This window comes from Electrophorus electricus, chromosome 2 (genome assembly GCF_013358815.1).
Source record: "Electrophorus electricus isolate fEleEle1 chromosome 2, fEleEle1.pri, whole genome shotgun sequence".
NCBI lineage: Eukaryota > Metazoa > Chordata > Actinopteri > Gymnotiformes > Gymnotidae > Electrophorus > Electrophorus electricus.
In genome coordinates, this window is record NC_049536.1 from 23,109,667 (window position 1) to 23,130,887 (window position 21,221).

At 43.5% G+C, this 21,221-nt stretch overlaps 1 protein-coding gene and 1 long non-coding RNA gene across 5 annotated transcripts; one reads left to right on the plus strand and one right to left on the minus strand.

Moving 5' to 3' along the window:
- Positions 1–5,436: 5,436 nt before the first annotated feature.
- Positions 5,437–16,456, minus strand: LOC113581739. 4 transcript variants are annotated; one of them, XR_004775724.1, is made up of 6 exons: positions 15,905–16,456; positions 14,848–14,972; positions 7,040–7,160; positions 6,526–6,706; positions 6,130–6,285; positions 5,437–5,830 (listed from the first exon to the last, which is right to left on the minus strand). It is a non-coding gene; the product is annotated as an uncharacterized LOC113581739 (long non-coding RNA). The 4 variants fall into 4 exon arrangements; XR_004775725.1 differs by having other exon boundaries at positions 6,130–6,248; positions 15,866–16,456; XR_004775723.1 differs by having other exon boundaries at positions 5,437–5,748; positions 15,866–16,456.
- On the plus strand, positions 14,899–21,191 carry myoz3a (myozenin 3a). Its single transcript, XM_027017092.2, has 6 exons — positions 14,899–14,988; positions 15,672–15,755; positions 16,564–16,724; positions 17,816–17,966; positions 19,212–19,383; positions 20,536–21,191. The coding sequence occupies exons 2-6, from the start codon at positions 15,680–15,682 to the stop codon at positions 20,849–20,851; spliced, it is 876 nt and encodes a 291-aa protein (XP_026872893.2). The 5' UTR covers positions 14,899–14,988; positions 15,672–15,679; the 3' UTR covers positions 20,852–21,191.
- The last annotated feature ends 30 nt before the right edge of the window (positions 21,192–21,221 follow it).

The window sequence follows — 21,221 nt, forward strand, 5'->3', positions numbered from 1 at the left end:
TTTCTCTGAAATTGTTTAAATATAGATAGTCATCTGCAAAGAAGAGTGCATTTCCAGCTGTGTTGTCATTCAAATACAAAGATGTTTAAAAACATTTGGAAGCATATATTCAAAATTATTTTAGTATTTTTCCAATTTCTTTAAATTGTAGGTTGCACACATTTCTTGAACCTGCCATTTGCATTTTGATGTTACAAAGCTTTGTTATTTTTGTAGCTTATAGTTTTAACTAGAACGTGATAAAACTAAACAGTTGCACAAGACTCTGAAGTAATGTGGCACCTAGAGCATGTGGAGAGAACTCCCTAAAACCAGCTTCAAGCACTCTAAATAGAGCAGCACTGGCCAGGACCTGATGCAACTCAGCCTCCACCAACTGCAACACTGAAGAGTCACTCAGGAATCACTGGGGTTTCTTCACACTCTTCTACAACCAGCAGGTTGAGCACCCGTGTTCTAAGTAATCAGAAGGTTGCCAGTTCAAGTCCCACTGCTGCCAAGTTATCACTGTTGGGCCCCAGAACAGGGGTTAAGATCCTTAACCCTCAATTACTCAGCCATGGTTATAAGTCACTTTAGATAAAAGTGTCAGATAAATGCTGTAAAGGTACTACATAGCTAACTTCTATTTTGGCCTAAATTTTTTCAGCTTCCCAAAAGCAGGACTGCAGTAACTGTTGTTTTTATTTTTTTATTTTTTTTATTTATTTATTTTTTTTTGAGGTGTACCTGCAGGGTTTCGACATAGATGCCTCTCATTGCACAAAGTTAAACATGTGGGCCTTCAGTGGACAGACGAAGATTAGACCCTTTTGTTGTTAAAAAAAAAAAAAAAAACAGTGAAAGAACCCAGAGAGAAGAGGATGAGGACTCCACTTCTGTGAGTCTCTGTGGCATGTTAGTCCATGGCAGTGACGTCCCACCTGCAGTCAACCAGCTGTTCGGTTTTGAATAAAGCAGATTGCATTTGGGACTTACGCACAGACTCTCAGAGGGCCCATTGTGTGCAGGAAGAGTGATTTGCATGTTATTTCCGTTGTGTGATTCACCCGGCCTGCTACTTATATTTCTCTATCTCTCTGCCTCCGCTTTATCTCTCTTGGTCTCTTCATATACTATGTTTCATTGTCAATAATGGTTCATTAGTATTAATAAACTATAAAACATGCATCTGTATAATTCTTGGACCGTGACATACAGTTTGTTGGCTTGTTCCCAGATGTATGTGTTGATATAAGTGTAGTACAAGACGTTAACGTTAGTCAAAACAAGTAACCTTAATGCTAAATGACTATGTTGGCCTAGCTCTACAAGGACATGCATTAAATAAAGGAATGCATTTATGTTGTGATCATCAGTGACATCTCCTAGTATCTTTTACGCCCTGTAGAAATTCAGTTTTCATATTCATAATGACTTGCTGATACACGCGACAAAATGTACCGGCACCTTTTTTCCCTCTTCAAGCACTTACACCGACCCCCAGAGCAGAGCCACGACCCAGCCAGCAACATACTTTACATTACAGATAGTTTTAGTGTGTGTGTGTGTGTGTGTGTGTGTGTGTGTGTGTGTGTGTGTGTGTGTGTGTGTGTGTGTGTTGGTTGCCTAAGCTTATAGGTGTAGAGAAACCGAAGCGTGTACCCGTGCTGATCTTTGGCTACCAGCGCGATCGCCGAGGGCTTGCACGTACTCACGTACACGGACAGAGAGCGGCAGGTGCAGGAGTGCTGGGCTGCAGTGGGAGTGCAGCCCGCTGACACCAGGGGGCACTAGATCACCAAAGCTGGAGCCGCATATTTATTTTGTACAATTTTTTAAAAACTATTTGTTCCAGGGAAGAAAAAACGTCAAATATATTGTGTTCTAGCAAAATTGCTCTACCGGCTTCAAAAGACGCGACACAGCAGAGCTTCTTTGACCGATTAAGCTAGCCGTCGCCTGTTAGCTCAGTAATGTAGCTAAGATGGGTCTACATTTCAAAGCCAAACATTCTGATTCTCTAGATAATGGTCTTCAGTTGTATTATTCATTCAGCAATTCATTTTAAAATATGAAAGCTCTACACCCATCGTACAGCAAACTGTGAACGCACTGATAATAAGTCTAACTGAAGCATGGTAACCTCACACAAAAGCACTGCATTTTCAGCAATCTCTTCCCGTCATTGCCGTCATCTCTCTCAATATTCTTTTGACTGGTTGTGTTTTTTTCCTAATGATTCTTCCTGACTAGCAAATGAACTGACTTAGACTTTGTGTGTGTGCGCGTGTTTTTGTTTGTTGTTGTTGTTGTTGTTGTTTTGGGCATTGAATTCAGTAAACATTTTCTCCAGGTTCATTTAACAGTGTAGTCTGCTAGGAAAATAGCATAGCTATGGCCCCATTATAAAACTCTATATTATATTATCCAATATTATTCGTTTTATTCGGACCTTGTCATTATTGTAATTGGTAATTTTTTCACATTAGTTATTGTCATTATTTTACATTTACATATATTCTGCAAAACCAACCCGAGCACATCAGATTTAATCCAGAAGCTTCTAAGGGACACATCATCTAACCACCTCTGAAGAACTCTCCATTAGCAGGGTTGCCTTGAACAGAGAGAGAACGTTCTGGCCTGATGCAAATAAGATGCAAATTTCCCTTTGTTCAAAACTAGTGTAATAGACTGCCAGGACACAGCACAGAGTTAATATTTACTTCACAAGATACATTCTGTGGCATAAATAGGAAAATCCTGTCTTCCTGTCTCTGTCATGCAGGCCTTGATAGCAGGGTCCTCAAAACATCACAGAATGACAAAGCACTGGCCATTATGGGTCATTTATACTGTATCCTGCCTTCTTCTTCACGTCTCCCCATCTCTCTCTCTCTCTCTCTCCCCTTCTTCTTCTTCTTCTCTCTATCTCTGTCTTTCTTAGTGATGTCAGGCTCAAGCTCTCAGCCTCCCATTGAATGTCGCTATGGCAACATTGCCGAAGAGAACAGCTTCTTCATCCGTATCTCCCTCCCTCTTCTCTTCTGTCCTCTTCCACAGAGGAGCGACCAGCGTGTCTCTAGTACATGAAGGCCTGCTGATCAGGGGCTCAGGACCATTCAGACACTGGCATTTCAGTTTTCTCCGTACTAGGTGGGTACCTCTATCTTTGGTATGGAATAAAACTTCTAGTCGTTAAGTATTTATCGTGTTTTTTTAAGACACCGTTAAAAAATTCAGCTTTCTTTTTTGACTTAGATGGGAATGTTTGCTAAAAATCTCAAATGTTTGAAATGTATATGAAAATATATAAACTGAAACTTTTATGCCTTGGGTTGTTCTTGTCCTTATTTTCTGAGAGTTGTAGTTTTGAGAGGTTTTTTTTTTTAATGTGTTGTTTAATCTTGGACTACGTGACTGTCCCACCAGAAAGCAGGCCTGTTTGATATAAATGTTGAAGCCCTTAGAGCCCCATCAGGAAATGGTGCCGTAACAGCTCTAGTACCCCCAGACTAGGTGCTCTGACATCATCACCATGCACCTAGCTGCGTTTCTCTGGTTGCACACAGATAACCCCGCCGTTATGTGTCAGCCTCCGTCCTGGATTCATGTCCTGTCTTTGTTACGACTTCCGAATTGTGAATTTGGCCATTATTCTTAACCTTGCTCTGTCACAGGGGTGATTTGGAACAACCCATGCACTGATTCCTGTGTACCCACTGAAGTCTACGCGCAACGGATGGGTCAGCTCTGATGACTCCTTCCTCCCGGCCCAGGCCAGGTTACGGAGATGCCTTCTTCGGTGACCTCAGCCGTGAGCATGGTGTCCTCTGACCCCGGCAGCTCCCCCTACAGGGCGGCAGAGGCATTCACCGTCTCAGACCACCCTCCCAGCCTTCCCTCGGGGCCTGACTACCTGTACCTTCACACCGACATCATTATCATCGTCATCTTCGGGATGGTGTGCTTCCTTTTGCTGGTGGCCTTCTTCTACGCCTTCTGTGTCCACTGCACGCTGCAGGCCTCAGCCCAGACTGGCCGCCAAGGGGCCGGCACTGGCATGGAGAGGGAGGATACCACCTTCAGGTGCAGCTCTTCCTGCCCCTCTGTGGGAAACAGTCTGAGCTGCAGTTCCGCTCACTTCCCCGCCGCCAGGTTTCGCTGTTCAGAGAAAACATTTCCTTCTCCCATGACCACTCTGTCCATCTATGGAGACGAGGGGGTTCATCTCCCTGCTTCCATCTTTGTTATTAGTAGAAGCACTGCAGTTCCATTTTGCACTGCACACTTAAAATGTCAGAAATTACAGATGAAGCAATTATGCAAGACTTAATAATCCACATTGATGCCATAGTTTCTGTACAACGTAGAGGACTGGATACTTGGAGCTGAAGTAACTTTGAGAGTGTTGAACACATTCTACATTCTTTGTGTAACTTTGTTAATGTTGTATTGTCCTAATTACTGAGCGCAGGCATTCTGTATCGATCAACTTCAACGTAATGTTTCAGTCCTGCATTTGGATAGGCCAAGTGTAACAGTAAGTGCTAAAAATGAACCATTTGCCTTCTATAAAGTTGGTGTGAGTTAATGTTCGTGTCCGCTGAAATGGAGGATCAGTGTTTAAGGCTTGGGATTGCTATATGGTAAATTAAACTATACGTAATGTGACATAACCTAATAGTTAATGTATGATTTCAGTTCCAGTGTGCTAGAATATTGATGTACCTATCCTGTATTTGCTAGTAAACCAGAGATTTGCAAATATTTATAGCATGAAATGTTTGTCTGATTGTGTATTTCTTTATTGGAGTAAATTTAATTAAGAGTATTTCTCCTTTCTATGCCTTCTGGGATCTTATAGTTATGATGACAAATTGCACCTAGTGAGAAAAGAACTATTACTGTAGCATGTTATGTGTTCACACACACACACACACACACACACACCACACACACACACACACACACACACACACACACACACACACACACACACACACACACACACACACACACACACACCACACACACACACACAGCACCACAGTACAGATTCCTGGTATCTCCATATCAACAAAGGTTTTTGTATTTCTGTTTCTTCTTCTACTCCTCAGATCACAATGTATGTCATGTGTTCAAAAGATTTGCCTGCTTCTGTCTGTCTGCCAGTAAACAGTCATCTCAGTTGAATATTCATGTGCTTTCTCGCTCTCTCCCTGTGAGTCTTTACCACAAGTGAAAGTTCTTTTTGGTGTTGACAGTGTACAGACAAATAAAGCTAAATGGAATTCCACTGTATTGACAACCTTAGGAATGAGGAAGAGTTTTGAGGTGTTGTATGCACCAATACTAATCAGACTAACTCTAAAGCTCTCAACATCTCACAGTGTTTTATTCCTCTCCCTCACCAGCTGACATGTATGAGCCTGTTCATTTCACAACACAGTATTGTCCATATTGATTTTATTTAAAATATTGAACCTCTCAACAAATTAGACATACTGCCCAATTTTAATAAGTCATTACCCACATCAGAAACAACGACTGTAGACTGGATCTAAGTGCATTTACTGAGATGCTTAAGTATAACTTCAAGGTGCTTACACACTACTGTTAGCCAAGTGCAGGGCAGCATTAACATGACTGGCATCCCTGGTGGTGTTTCCCTCAGGACATGGAGCACATTCTGCTCTTCCCTGAGCAACAGGAGTCACAGGAAACTTCCGGAGATTGCATGATGGCATCCCAGCCCTCAAATTCCTGAGAAACCAAGGTAACGTGAGGGTCCTGGAGACCACCATCCTAAGATGCATTGTTATAATGAGACATAGACAGACACAGGCTAACACATGAAAACACAGAAACAAAGGGGAAAAAAATTGAACGCAAGACAGGGAGAGAGAAAGACACACAAAGACAGAAAACTCCATAGATCGTCAAAAGATTATTGCTGTAATTTGTTTAGACCAGATTAAGCTCAGATTAGAGAAAATGTCAGTATAGAGTTGTAGCCAAAAGCCCTTTCAGAAGGAAGCCATAGGTGTGGGTGTATCTGGAAGAGAAACTCAACATGCTCGCAGCTACAAACACCAAAGTTTCCCTTTTCTACTGAGTGGATTAAAAGTCTGTCCTTTCTCTCACCCTAGTGATGGATGTCTCCTCTGCCCATCCCTCCTCCACTGACTACTCCAGAGAATTGCCAGACATTACCATGTCCACGCGGCAGGAATGGATAGACTTCACATCTTCCTCATCTTCACCTGTCACAGATGGGAAGAGGGTCACCCCACCTCAGAGCTGTAATGAACAGCAGGACAGTGTGAGGAGATTACAAAAGATTACAGAAAAGTCAGACAGCGTCAGGTACCCCTGGGATCCTAAAGAGAAAATGCTCCAATTACACACACACAGGGAAAAACAAATTTTTTTTTAAATATAAAAATGCAACTTTGCCAGTTGCATAATTCTTTAAGATCACTGTAATTCTCACTGAGTGTTCCAAATCGAAAGCAGGGACAGACAGAGAGCTGTCCGCACCGTGTGCACTGGACCAGCTCTCTTCATGAAGGGCTGTTCGGGGTGCAGTTGGTGGAGTCTTGCTAATGTACTGGGCCTCGAACCGTGGGCAGTCAGTCTGCGCGTTCCAGATCTTATCCCTCTTCCCCTTCAGCAGGTAGGTCTCGATCTCCACATCATCCTGCCAGACTGCAACTGTAAACTGTAGTGGGAGTAGGAGCATGGATCCTGTTGCCTGTTTTGTGTTAGTGAAGCCTGGGGGGGGGGGTTTATAGTTTTTTTTTATTTTTTAGTTGTGTTGTTTTTGTACATGCTGTTGTGAAGACAGATGGAGAAATGAAACTTGGTTCATGACACAAGGGTGTTTATAAAAGCAATCTACATATCCCCTCCAAGGAGAATCCAAGACAATAATTGGCTGTTATTAGTAGGTCCACGCACACACACACGGTGTGTTTCTAGAGGGGAATTAATATCACTGTCTGAAACAGCAGGTTGGGAACTGTGGCTCTTCAGTGAGAGGTGTGTTACTCACCTCTGTCCTGTGATCAATCAAGCTGAGACGTAGCAGAGAAATGCACTGCACTCAGTGTCTGTCCTCCAAACTCAAATTCAGCCACACCGCAGTGATCATTGCTGCGTTACAAACGCACATCCTGTAAACATTGGATTCTCATAAGTAAACAACACATGGAACTACCAGACAAACAAACAAATAAAAAGCAAGAAGATAAGATCTAGGCCAGATCATCTTTATTTGGTCATATGTACACATATAAAGTACCATGACATGTTTCTCTGTGCATATGCCTGCTTCTTTGTGACCTTTGTGGGCTCAGCCATCATACACCACCCCTAGAGCCAAGAGGTTAAGGGCCTTGATAAAAGGGCCCAACACTGCAAGGCAGAGCCAGGATTTGAACTCAAGACTCAAGGGCAAGACTGTGTCATCCTGATGTCCCCTGTATAGACATTACAACAGAGTACAGTAAAGGACAACTCATACCGAATCACACCAGCTTGGACGTCACCCAGGTCAACAAGGTCAATGTCAGATGTTCATGGTCCAGGGCAATTTAATGAAAAGTGGACTACTGGAGCAAACAAACACTCATGAACAAGAGTGGAGAATAGAGGACTGTTGGAATGTTACTACACGAGCAACCCCAGTGTGAGAGGGTAAACGTAGAGAACTTGGCAACTGAATGCTTCAAAACACAACATCTAGACTAACACCAAAACAAGTCGTAGCTCGGTGTTCCAACATCTGCATGTGGCAACTGCTGTCACCACTAGAGATCGTCAAGTACAACATGAATGCTCTGGCAACAAGGAGCCAGGAAATGGGACTCATGAAGAAGCCACTGGACATATACCTACAAAGAGTGAGACACGTCCTGAGACATCAGCTGGATAGCAAGAACAAAATCTGGGCTATCAACACCTACACACTCGACCAGTCATCAGATATATCAGCACCTACACACTACCAGTCATCAGATATATCAACACCTACACTACGAGTAATCAAATATATCAACACACACACGCTACCAGTCATCAAATATATCAACACCTACACACTCGACCAGTCATCAGATATATCAGCACCTACACACTACCAGTCATCAGATATATCAACACCTACACTACGAGTAATCAAATATATCAACACCTACACGCTACCAGTCATCAGATATCACCACACACACACACACAATACTAGTCATCAGATATATCACCACACACACACACTAGTCATCAGATATATCACCACACACACACACACTCGACCAGTCATCAGATATATCACCACACACACACACACACACTCGACCAGTCATCAGATATATCACCACACACACACACACTCGACCAGTCATCAGATATATCACCACACACACACACTCGACCAGTCATCACATATCACCACACACACACACACACACACACACACTCGACCAGTCATCACATATATCACCACACACACACACTCGACCAGTCAACAGATATTTCACCACACACACACACACTACCAGTCATCAGATATCACCACACACACACACAAACACACACACACACACACACACACACACACACACACACACACACACACACACACACACACAATACTAGTCATCAGATATATCAACACCTACACTACCAGTCATCAGATATATCAACACCTACACTACCAGTCATCAGATATATCAACACCTACACTACCAGTCATCAGATATATCAACACCTACACTACCAGTCATCAGATATATCACCACACACACACACACACACACGACCAGTCATCAGATATATCACCACACACACACACTCGACCAGTCAACAGATATTTCACCACACACACACACACTACCAGTCATCAGATATCACCACACACACACACACACACACACACACACACACACACACACACACACACACAATACTAGTCATCAGATATATCAACACCTACACTACCAGTCATCAGATATATCAACACCTACACTACCAGTCATCAGATATATCAACACCTACACTACCAGTCATCAGATATATCACCACACACACACACACACACACGACCAGTCATCAGATATATCACCACACACACACACGACCAGTCATCAGATATATCACCACACACACACACACACTCGACCAGTCATCAGATACATCACCACACACACACACACTCGACCAGTCATCAGATACATCACCACACACACACACACACACACTCGACCAGTCATCAGATATATCACCACACACACACACACACACTCGACCAGTCATCAGATACATCACCACACACACACACACACACTCGACCAGTCATCAGATACATCACCACACACACACACACACACTCGACCAGTCATCAGATACATCACCACACACACACACACACACTCGACCAGTCATCAGATACATCACCACACACACACACACACACTCGACCAGTCATCAGATACATCACCACACACACACACTCGACCAGTCATCAGATACATCACCACACACACACACACACACACACACACTCGACCAGTCATCAGATACATCACCACACACACACACACACACACTCGACCAGTCATCAGATACATCACCACACACACACACACACACTCGACCAGTCATCAGATACATCACCACACACACACACACACACTCGACCAGTCATCAGATACATCACCACACACACACACACACACTCGACCAGTCATCAGATACATCACCACACACACACACACACACTCGACCAGTCATCAGATATATCACCACACACACACACACACACTCGACCAGTCATCAGATATATCACCACACACACACACACACACACACACTCGACCAGTCATCAGATACATCACCACACACACACACACACACACTCGACCAGTCATCAGATACATCACCACACACACACACACACACTCGACCAGTCATCAGATACATCACCACACACACACACACACACTCGACCAGTCATCAGATACATCACCACACACACACACACACACACTCGACCAGTCATCAGATATATCACCACACACACACACACACACACTCGACCAGTCATCAGATATATCACCACACACACACACACACACTCGACCAGTCATCAGATATATCACCACACACACACACACACACTCGACCAGTCATCAGATACATCACCACACACACACACACTCGACCAGTCATCAGATACATCACCACACACACACACACTCGACCAGTCATCAGATATATCACCACACACACACACACACACACACTCGACCAGTCATCAGATATATCACCACACACACACACACACACTCACACTCGACCAGTCATCAGATATATCACCACACACACACACACACACACTCGACCAGTCATCAGATATATCACCACACACACACACACACACTCGACCAGTCATCAGATATATCACCACACACACACACACACACTCGACCAGTCATCAGATATATCACCACACACACACACACACACTCGACCAGTCATCAGATATATCACCACACACACACACACTCGACCAGTCATCAGATATATCACCACACACACACACACTCGACCAGTCATCAGATATATCACCACACACACACACACACTCGACCAGTCATCAGATACATCACCACACACACACACACACACACACACTCGACCAGTCATCAGATACATCACCACACACACACACACACACACACTCGACCAGTCATCAGATACATCACCACACACACACACACACACTCACACTCGACCAGTCATCAGATACATCACCACACACACACACACACTCGACCAGTCATCAGATATATCACCACACACACACACACACACTCGACCAGTCATCAGATATATCACCACACACACACACACACACTCACACTCGACCAGTCATCAGATATATCACCACACACACACACACACTCGACCAGTCATCAGATATATCACCACACACACACACACACACACTCGACCAGTCATCAGATATATCACCACACACACACACACTCGACCAGTCATCAGATATATCAACACCTACACACACTCGACCAGTCATCAGATATATCAACACCTACACACACTCGACCAGTCATCAGATATATCAACACCTACACACACTCGACCAGTCATCAGATATATCAACACCTACACACACTCGACCAGTCATCAGATATATCAACACCTACACACACTCGACCAGTCATCAGATATATCAACACCTACACACACTCGACCAGTCATCAGATATATCAACACCTACACACACTCGACCAGTCATCAGATATATCAACACCTACACACACTCGACCAGTCATCAGATATATCAACACCTACACACACTCGACCAGTCATCAGATATATCAACACCCACACACACTCGACCAGTCATCAGATATATCAACACCTACACACACTCGACCAGTCATCAGATATATCAACACCTACACACACTCGACCAGTCATCAGATATATCAACACCTACACACACTCGACCAGTCATCAGATATATCAACACCTACACACACTCGACCAGTCATCAGATATATCAACACCTACACACACTCGACCAGTCATCAGATATATCAACACCTACACACACTCGACCAGTCATCAGATATATCAACACCTACACACACTCGACCAGTCATCAGATATATCAACACCTACACACACTCGACCAGTCATCAGATATATCAACACCTACACACACTCGACCAGTCATCAGATATATCAACACCTACACACACTCGACCAGTCATCAGATATATCAACACCTACACACACTCGACCAGTCATCAGATATATCAACACCTACACACACTCGACCAGTCATCAGATATATCAACACCTACACACACTCGACCAGTCATCAGATATATCAACACCTACACACACTCGACCAGTCATCAGATATATCAACACCTACACACACTCGACCAGTCATCAGATATATCAACACCTACACACACTCGACCAGTCATCAGATATATCAACACCTACACACACTCGACCAGTTATCAGATATATCAACACCTACACACACTCGACCAGTCATCAGATATATCAACACCTACACACTACCAGTCATCAGATATATCAACACCTACACACTACCAGTCATCAGGTATATCAACACCTACACACTACCAGTCATCAGGTATATCAACACCTACACACTACCAGTCATCAGATACATCAACACCTACACACTACCAGTCATCAGATATATCGACACCTGCACTACCAGTCATCAGATACATCAACACCAACACACTACCAGTCATCAGATATATCGACACCTGCACTACCAGTCATCAGATATATCAACACCTACACTACCAGTCATCAGATATATCCACACCTACACACTCTACCAGTCATCAAGCTGGGATCTACCACACCAGGCAGGACCCCAGACGCAGGCTGTATAAAGATGCCTCTGAGACAATCCAGTATAATCCTTGCAGGATGCAAGATGCTAGCAGCAGAGCCTACATGGAACGCCATAACCAAGAGGCAAGCACATATATAATCTATGATTATGCTTCTTGTGCTTCGTTAAGTATATTATGTGTGAGGAAGTGTTTGTGACTGTGACTGCACTTCAGATGCTCGTGGGGGGCACTGCTGAGCCAAATGTGCATCTACTGTAACACACATGAATATTCCAGCACAAAATCACATAACTGTTTGCTGTGGCAGTAGACTGATTTCAAAAAATAGACAGTAAATATACAGTATATCAATAAATCATTAAAATTAATTGCCAGTAAGGGGCCACATTAGAGCAATGATGTGGGTAATACTGGTGGATGTCTGTATTAATTCATTACTTATTCACTCAAATGCGCACACACACACTATCCCAGCACAAAGCCAGGTCTTTAAAGCATGTGTCTGTGTTCCTGTCAGAAAGGGCAGCTCACTGACATGCCCATGTGCCATCGATGTGAACACAGTCCACTGAACCTCAGTGAGATGAGCTGAAGTGGACATGCACTCAGCTTCTATCATCTGGAAGAGCTTCCGCACTGACATGTGTTGAGACGTGATCTGACACAATGCCGCATGGATGGATATAAATCATGTATATTAATACTAAACACATCCTGAGCGATTAGGTTTTAGCTAGACATGTGCTATGAATGCCAATTTTAATCCCTGAGAGACTCAGCATCCATATTGATCAGGTTTTTATAAAGATTAAGTGTTGTACAGAGTTTCTGGCCAAAGAAAGAATATTTAAACCTTTAAAAATTATGTGAGGGAAGCAAGAGTGTCATGTTAAAAATATAGTGAAATATTTTTTTTTAAGCTGTCAATATCACACTACACATTCCCATCACTTGTGAGTGTGTCAGAAAACAAGGTACATCATTTGTTAGGTAAATGTGTTGACACACTAACAAACTTGTTTTATTTAGCTTGGGTGTTTGATCTGTATGTGGACATTGGTGAAATCTAGCACAATAACCTGGAGAACGCTGTAGACAAGTATTTCTGAGAAAGTGGGTCACAGTAATTGAAAAAGCATTGCTCTTTTACCGACTGTACCTGTGCTCTACAACAGTCCGAGCATGCCTCTTTGTTTAATTAGGATTTAGTTCTCTATGTGATGGTTTTGCTGTGCTACACATTGGTTCTGTGTTTGACTCAGTGACTCAGAGTGATGGATTTTTTACAAGTTTTCCTCACCACGTTGTCATTTTCTTCTCCCCACGTGGATGAGAGTGCAGAGACTCCCCCTGGGCATTTTTCTTTTGTAAGTGCGCTAAAGTGTTGTTGTACAGCAAAGTGCATAAAGTTAGAATCAGAAGAGTGCTTAGATCCCTTACCTCAAAGCTATCACTTCGAGTCTCCCAAACGAAATCTGTCCCAAAAAAAAACAGTTGGGGCCACACGCAGTAATGGCTGTATACCACTTAAGTGGTATACACTTTGTTTAAGTGGTATACAGCCATTACTGCGTTTAGCCCCAACTGTTGTTTTTTTTTTTATTGGGACAGATTTCGTTTGGGAGACTCGAATTCGGATTCAGATCCAGTAATCGAGAGAGATATGGTGAGCCAGTGAAGCTGTGAAGCTGTTGGTCCTGCACCATCCAGCTCCATAGACCACAGGAGTCTTAGGAAAGAGATCGACAAGCGCGTACACATACACGTACACACTCGTATGAACGTAAGCGAGACTGCAATTAAAAGGGACTGAACCTGAAACGTGCACGGACAAAAGGATAAGACTACCCGGGTAGCAATTTATTTCTTCTGCACCCTTTTTTATTGTACAGTTGCTATTGCTGTCTAAATACGTCTGTTAAATCCAGCCTTCCCTCTTCGCTGTTTAAACCCTCCCACCGAACCTAGGAAAGGCCTGCTGAGGATTACTCATCCTGGTTGATGTAACTCCCATCTATTACACACTAGTTACACAAGCATACAAATAAAAGCTCTGTGACCTGTCCTTCAATCAAGGACGCTAACCCCAAACTGATGTCACCTCTTTCAGTGCATCACCACATATAGGTCACATCCTTGTGTATTTTTCCTTGCACAGACAGACAGAAACATGCACACACCCAAGAACCTTTGGCTAGCATCCTGAGGTGTGTCTCAAATGTTTAGCACCCTCCAGCTCACATCACACTATGACAGTCTGGACAGACTCAGCTGTCTGGTCTTATATACACACACACACACTTCCCCACAAATGCACTTTCCCCAATGGGTATGCGTGCATGTACATACACACACACACACACACACACAGCAAAGATCAGGTTTTTATATGGTGGATACTAGGGTGGGTCCGAGTGTAAATCCTCACCCCATATAGCCTTTTGCTGCCTTGTCTTAGATTACCATAGTGATGTAACCCGCACGACAGGCCAGGAGTCAAAACTGAGTCTGTACCAACAGTCTCTGCAGCAGAACTGAGCTCTCGCCGGTACCCTGCACACACACACAGGTAAGATAAAATGACTCTCCCAACCACAGCTGAAGGAGCAGGTGTGTTGCAGGTGCGTGTGTGTGAATGTGTGTGGTGGGGTCCTCATCGCCAGGACAGCTGATGACAGGTGTTTGGTGTGAACGGCTTTGAGCATCTGTTCCTTCTGTAATGTGCGCTCTTTCCATCATGACAATCTGTCCTTGCATATAAAGTGTACCTGTCAGAGAGAAACAGAACAAAAGATACTGTTCGGCTCAACAGACCACAAATAACCCGGACATCAAAATGAAAACATGATTTTGCAGTTCGGTTAGCATGTATTAGCGTTAGCTTTGGTCTAGATTACAGCCTAGTACAGCAGAGCACGGGGGCAATAACAGCAAAGTCATGGGTTCGAGTTCCAAAAACCATGCATACTGTCACACTGATAAATATGTGCCTGGCTGTGGATATGAGTGTCTATCAAATAATGTATAACAAATAATTAACACAGCAACAAATAAAAATCACAGTACTGAAAATGTACCTTTGAGGTAACCGATGTAATTGAAGAACCGCGAGCATTATTTCATTACGCAATATATGAGCATGACAATGCACCTGCCACATGATAAGGTACTGCAGAACAGAAATATGTGTTTTAGTCCTTGCGGCTGAAAAATAATATTTGTGCTAATGTACTGTATTATGTGTGTACACAGAGGGGAGGATGCAGACCACACACAGCAGCCTCACCAGACAGCGGCAGCAGCAGGCACGAGCGCTCTGCAGGGAGGCTCGAGGAGGTGAGAAACACAAATAAACAAAAGACCATATTCAAAATTAAACAGATGCTTTCTTTTGTTTTAGCGAAGAACGCATGCAATTATATTAACATACGGATTCATATATTTACGATTTACTGATTCTCACTCGGTGAGTAGGAGCGCATTACCGACGGTGCTTCCCTGACGGACAGCAGCAGAGTTGAGATCAGAAGAGTCCTCTAAGGTCACATGAGCAGGGAAAGCTCAGTTCTGTGCCACGACGTAAACAGAGATGCCCAGCCGTACGTCCAACATTCCCAAGGAAGCATTCCTTCCATTTCTGCGTTTGTTTGCGTTTTTACCCAGTGACGTCAGCTGTGTGTGGGTTTGGCACGTACAGCGCCTCGAGATCAGCTAAATCTGATTCCGAAGCAACAGGTTTACCTGCACGCGCCAGTTATCCCGCTCGAGTTATCGCAAAGTTGCGAGACTTCACGTGAACTTTCTCTTCAGCTAGCAAAAAAAGATAATTTAAAGCAATGTCTTTCAGAGAACGTTTTTGTCCGTCCAGCACAGCGTTAAAATTAACGTTAGCTTCCAATCGTGAAAGCATTGAGTATTAGGATGCCTTCTGTCTCTGATAGCATTAGTCTGGTTATTGCATCGCCTAAAGCTCGTCACGGTAAGCCTCTGTTTAGAAGCAGAATTGTCTGAGCGGCCTAAACACGTTTTTGTTGTCCTTTTCCCCAGTAAAATACCTAATCTACAAAATCAAAATACATACAGTAGATCCGCACTGCTGGCAAATTTAATTATCAAACTATCAAAGAGTGCGTTTGTGTTTCAGAGGGGCTAAATCTGGGAAAGAAAGTCAGCGTGCCGAAGGACGTGATGATGGAGGAGCTGAACCTGACGTCCAACAGAGGTTCCAGAATGTTCCAGGAGAGGCAGAGGAGGGTGGACAGATTCACAGTGGAGAATACAGCTGACACCTCCACTGTCTCATACGTAAGACAACATTCTTCACTGGATCAAATCCTGCCATATCAGAGAAGTTGAAGATTGAAGCTTAAAGTCAACTAAAGAACAGTAAATGTCACCTAGTGTAAAATATGTTAGATAAATGAGGACCTACATGTGTTCTCTACCTGTAGAAGTGTAGTGAATAACTACATTATATCATTTGTACTTCATAAAGATGCAAAGGCATGAGTCATCTGCATTGACCTGACCTTTGCACTGAAAGAGTGAGAAAAAACAAAACAGTGCCTTAAAAGGTTAAACAGTTAAGCCAGTTCAGTACAAGTCCGTACTGTTATAATACACTTCCATTACATGTTAGCAATGCTTGCATGTAAGTAAAAAAAAAAAAAAAAAACATTTGCAGAAAAATCCATTTAAAATGTAATCAGTATAAATGTGATTTTAGCTAAACTGTTTAATTTTAAATTTGGTATTGGTAAACACATTTTGGGACAGATTACTCTAGCTTTCAGTTAAACCATAACGCATCACCTGGAGTTGAGCATGGTGTTACTCTCTGTCCATTCCAGCTGAATAAGTCTGGCTCACCTAATGAACAGGTGAAAGAATCCAGGAGCACAACTGCATAGTACACGCAACCGTACTACATGACAAAAGACAGGCAGAGGAAACATGCTTGTGAGAGTGATGCGTCTCCTTGTCCAAACCCCTGCTCAGAACATCACCAGGATTTATGCCACATGCCTGTGTGTAAAGATGCTGTGATGTGGGGACGTGTAGTGTTTAAACACATTCAAAAGCTGTTCTATAAACAGGAACTGGCTGTGGGTTAGAGGTAGTACAAGAGAGAAACGCACGGATATTACAAAACACCAAAATAGCATTCTGGCTTCTGAGATGGCATTTCATGTGAACTCAACAGCATTGTGTATGATGCTTGGCTTACACTGATATAATAAGAAAAACAAACTGGTGATAAACCAAGCAAGTGAAAAACTGAAGTAAAATAAGATAAAAATCCAGCCTGGATTGTAATAATAGTAATTTTTTGAATTTGTTATTCAAACTATATATAATTTTATTTTATTATTTTATTTTCTTCCCCTCTCCTTAAGGACAACCTGGATCACAACCAGGGCCATTCTGCAGCCCCTGTGCAGGGAGGGAAGGAGAACCTGTCATGCCTCGTACCTGGTAAACGCAGCCCGGTCACCACTCTGAAGAAAAATGTGGCTATGAAAGGCAGCCCAGGTGTCCTTGCTGCAGGTACAGCCATGGATCAGTGCTACAAAGCTGCTGCTCCTAAAAACGCTCAATGCTAACCTCTAACACCGAAGGAGAGGGGATGGGGGCTGGCTGACATGAGACTTTTACAGAACTGCTTCCTAATAGTCCTCGTGATTTAGTATTAATGACGTGTGCTTTGAGTGAAGGATTCTTTCAATGTTACTTTAGTCCCTGAGGATCCATAAGACCAAATTACGTTTAGCCCCAGCTCAATTAAGATTGCTCAAACAACGAAGCGATGATCCATAAGAGAGGAGTGGCCTGAACGCATCGTGCCGTGGTTCAGTTTTTTTCTTTGGGTTACAGGAATAAGTCCATAAAGAGATGTCTGTGAGTCACTGTGCTGCTGCAGTAATATCACTGGTAACAGGATGTTATCACTATTAATAAGAACTCAAACAAGAATAAAAAAAAGCTCATGACATGAGTGGATTCTAAATGATCTAACACTGCACATAAACTCTAACAGTGCTTTTTTGAGTAAGATGTTTAAGCATGCCTCGTACACATCATCAATATTTATCAACTATGTCCTTATAATTATGAGTCCCTGATTTTCCCCAAACGAGTCACCTCACGCACAGAGAGAGAGAGAGAGAGAGAGAGAGAGAGAGAGAGAGAGAGAGAGAGAGAGAGAGACGCATTCCTGATATTTGAGCCTGATTACTATGTTAACTGACCCTCCAGTCCCTCTCCAGACCCCCAAATAAGCTCTCATCTCTTCTGTCTGTGTCCGTAACCATATGTGGTCCCAGTGGGGGCCTGAACGACTCCCTCTGAACATGAGCTAGACAGTGCAGTATGCACGAGGGAGGATAGTGAGAAGTTCTTTATTCCCAGCGCTCAGGCCGACCCTGCTTACTCACCCCTCAGGAAAGCCTGGGCCCCCAGCCGAGCACCAAGGTCTCAATGCTCCACTCAGCAACCTGCTTATTTTGGTACTGCAGTCTCACAAGCTTTTGAACAACACGGGTGCTACAAGTTCACATCCAGCCAAATGTTAATAATATTCAATGGGGCCGCTGTTGAAAATTAAACCATTTGGAATTACTAGGTTGATATCACTGTGCTATAACACTGAACAGTTTAGCTCTTTCCCAAAAAGCGTTTTCTAAGCGAGTAGAACTGGGAGTTTCCTCCAGAACTACAGCATTGTAGAATCTATAGTGCACTTTGACACATTTTATTAACAGATGATGTGGGCGTGTGACATTTTGCCCACAGGATACACCGGTCCTCTGAAAGAAATTCCTCGTGAAAAGTTCAACATCACAGTAATTCCCAGATCCTACTGCTCACCATGGAGGGAGGCCCTGGGAGAGTGTGAGGAGATCCCAGCGTCTCTGAACACACAGCCAGAGAAACTCCAGCCTGTTAACTACAGATGCTTCAACAGGTGAGTGCTCTGACCCACAAGGCCAGATGACAGCAGTGTTCCCGCAGAAAAGTTCAGACATGCGGCTGCCACATCCATCTGACCTGCACGTGTATCGACTTAAAAGTGAACCACAGACAACTGGCCAATTCCGTATTGCACTGACAGGTCTGACAGGTTTTCTTGTTTTGATATATGAGAGTATAACATAAGGGCAACAGCTGGACAGCTTTGAGTGTCCAGAAACCAGGAAGAAAAAATCCACAATGACCTTTAAGAGACAACAACTGCAGGGACGATGTCCTCGGTAACAGAAACTGACTGGCATCAGAGTCCCAAGAGTCCAGAAAAATGCGTCACACCCAAGTAGGGCTGAAAAATCTGAAACAATTGAGAAGCAGCTCTTAAAATAATCGTTTCATGACTGAAGGCTTATAGTAAGCGTTCTCTATGGTAACAAACGCCAAAGGCAGGCAGACAGGGCCAAGATAAATGACTACAGGGTAAGCTTGGGGTCTCAGCCCCATGGCACGCCATGCATGGCGAGTACCTGCTCTAAACAGACCCACGGCAGCTAAGGGCTATCAAATGATCATCCCTAATTATCCATCAGGATGGAACCAGCCTCACAGTTGGTTGTGTCCACAATGTTTCCACAATGTCTTCTCATCTGAAATCAGACCCTGTGTTTGGCTTCAAGTCATCCCACCCCGTGGATATTAGTGACGGTGGCCCTATTTAAACACAGAAACGACACCCCCGAACAGCACATGGAAGGGCCATTGCCCGCCAATGAAATTACATCACCGAATTGAGTTAGTGGAGAATAATTCTTGGAAATTATTTTCCACTATTACTTCTCAGAGATTAACTCCAGGATCAGCTGTTTGTAAGCTTGTTTTTAAGACCTGATCCAAAGGAAAAGACTCATGCTAACGACACGCTCAGCTCAACACGACAGAACACCTCACACATTTGATCAATGACACCAAATAAGGTGAAGAACTAATTTACTGACCACAACTGAATGATGTGGAATAGATTTAGGGAAATTATACAAGCAAACTGCACAGAAGAGACAATCGGTATAAACATTTGCAGCTGTCTGGAAAACACTGGAATACCTAAAATGACAGTCATTATTCTCCTCCCCTCTCTGCCTTGCTTCCGTAGATCTCCAATGCCATTTGGTGGGCGCACACACAGTAAAAGGGTGACCACCCCCCATCAGCTTCCAAAACCCTGGAGCCCCAAAGCTACATGGCCTACCCACAGACGGGGACGGCCACAACGACCCAACTTCAACAGAGCACCTCGGGGGTGGGGATCGGATACACCCCTGAGTCAACCGAACTGTGAGACCCCTCACCTGCCTGCCGTTTGCTCGGGGCCGAGAGCCTGCAGCGTACACCTGTCCAGGTGTCGCTCGGTCACGAACAGGGAGGCGTCGGTGCACACAGCAGGGCAGAGGTGGCCAATGTCCTCGTAAAGCTGCTGTATATTTAGACTCCAGCATTGCCCCTAACCAGAGGCTCAAACTGAAATCTGGGAATATATTTTATGTAGAGGGAAGAATTCACATTAGAGTTAATAGTCGTGCAGAGGGGTGTTGTAACAGTTAAATAACAGCCTAAAACCTAAAATGATAAATGTTGTTTAGCAAAGTGAAAGAGATTAATTTGTTTTAAGAAAGTCATAATGTACAGTGAACTAACAGAAATATCTTGAAAGTCACTATGACATTATGATGATGATGATGATGATGATGTTTAATGTTCGCAAAGTTGGCCAGACAACAGAAGTTCACAGTAAAAGTCAGGTCCATTTTTGTTGGTGATGTTCAACGTTTTGCAAAAAGT

Bases quoted from the DNA above. Each gene is read 5' to 3' on its own strand.
- myoz3a (XM_027017092.2), top strand. From the start codon at position 15,680: ATGCAGACCACACACAGCAGCCTCACCAGACAGCGGCAGCAGCAGGCA. The intron at 15,756-16,563 runs GTGAGAAACACA...TTTGTGTTTCAG, and splicing joins CTGCAGGGAGGCTCGAGGAG to AGGGGCTAAATCTGGGAAAG. The intron at 17,967-19,211 runs GTACAGCCATGG...TTTTGCCCACAG, and splicing joins CCCAGGTGTCCTTGCTGCAG to GATACACCGGTCCTCTGAAA.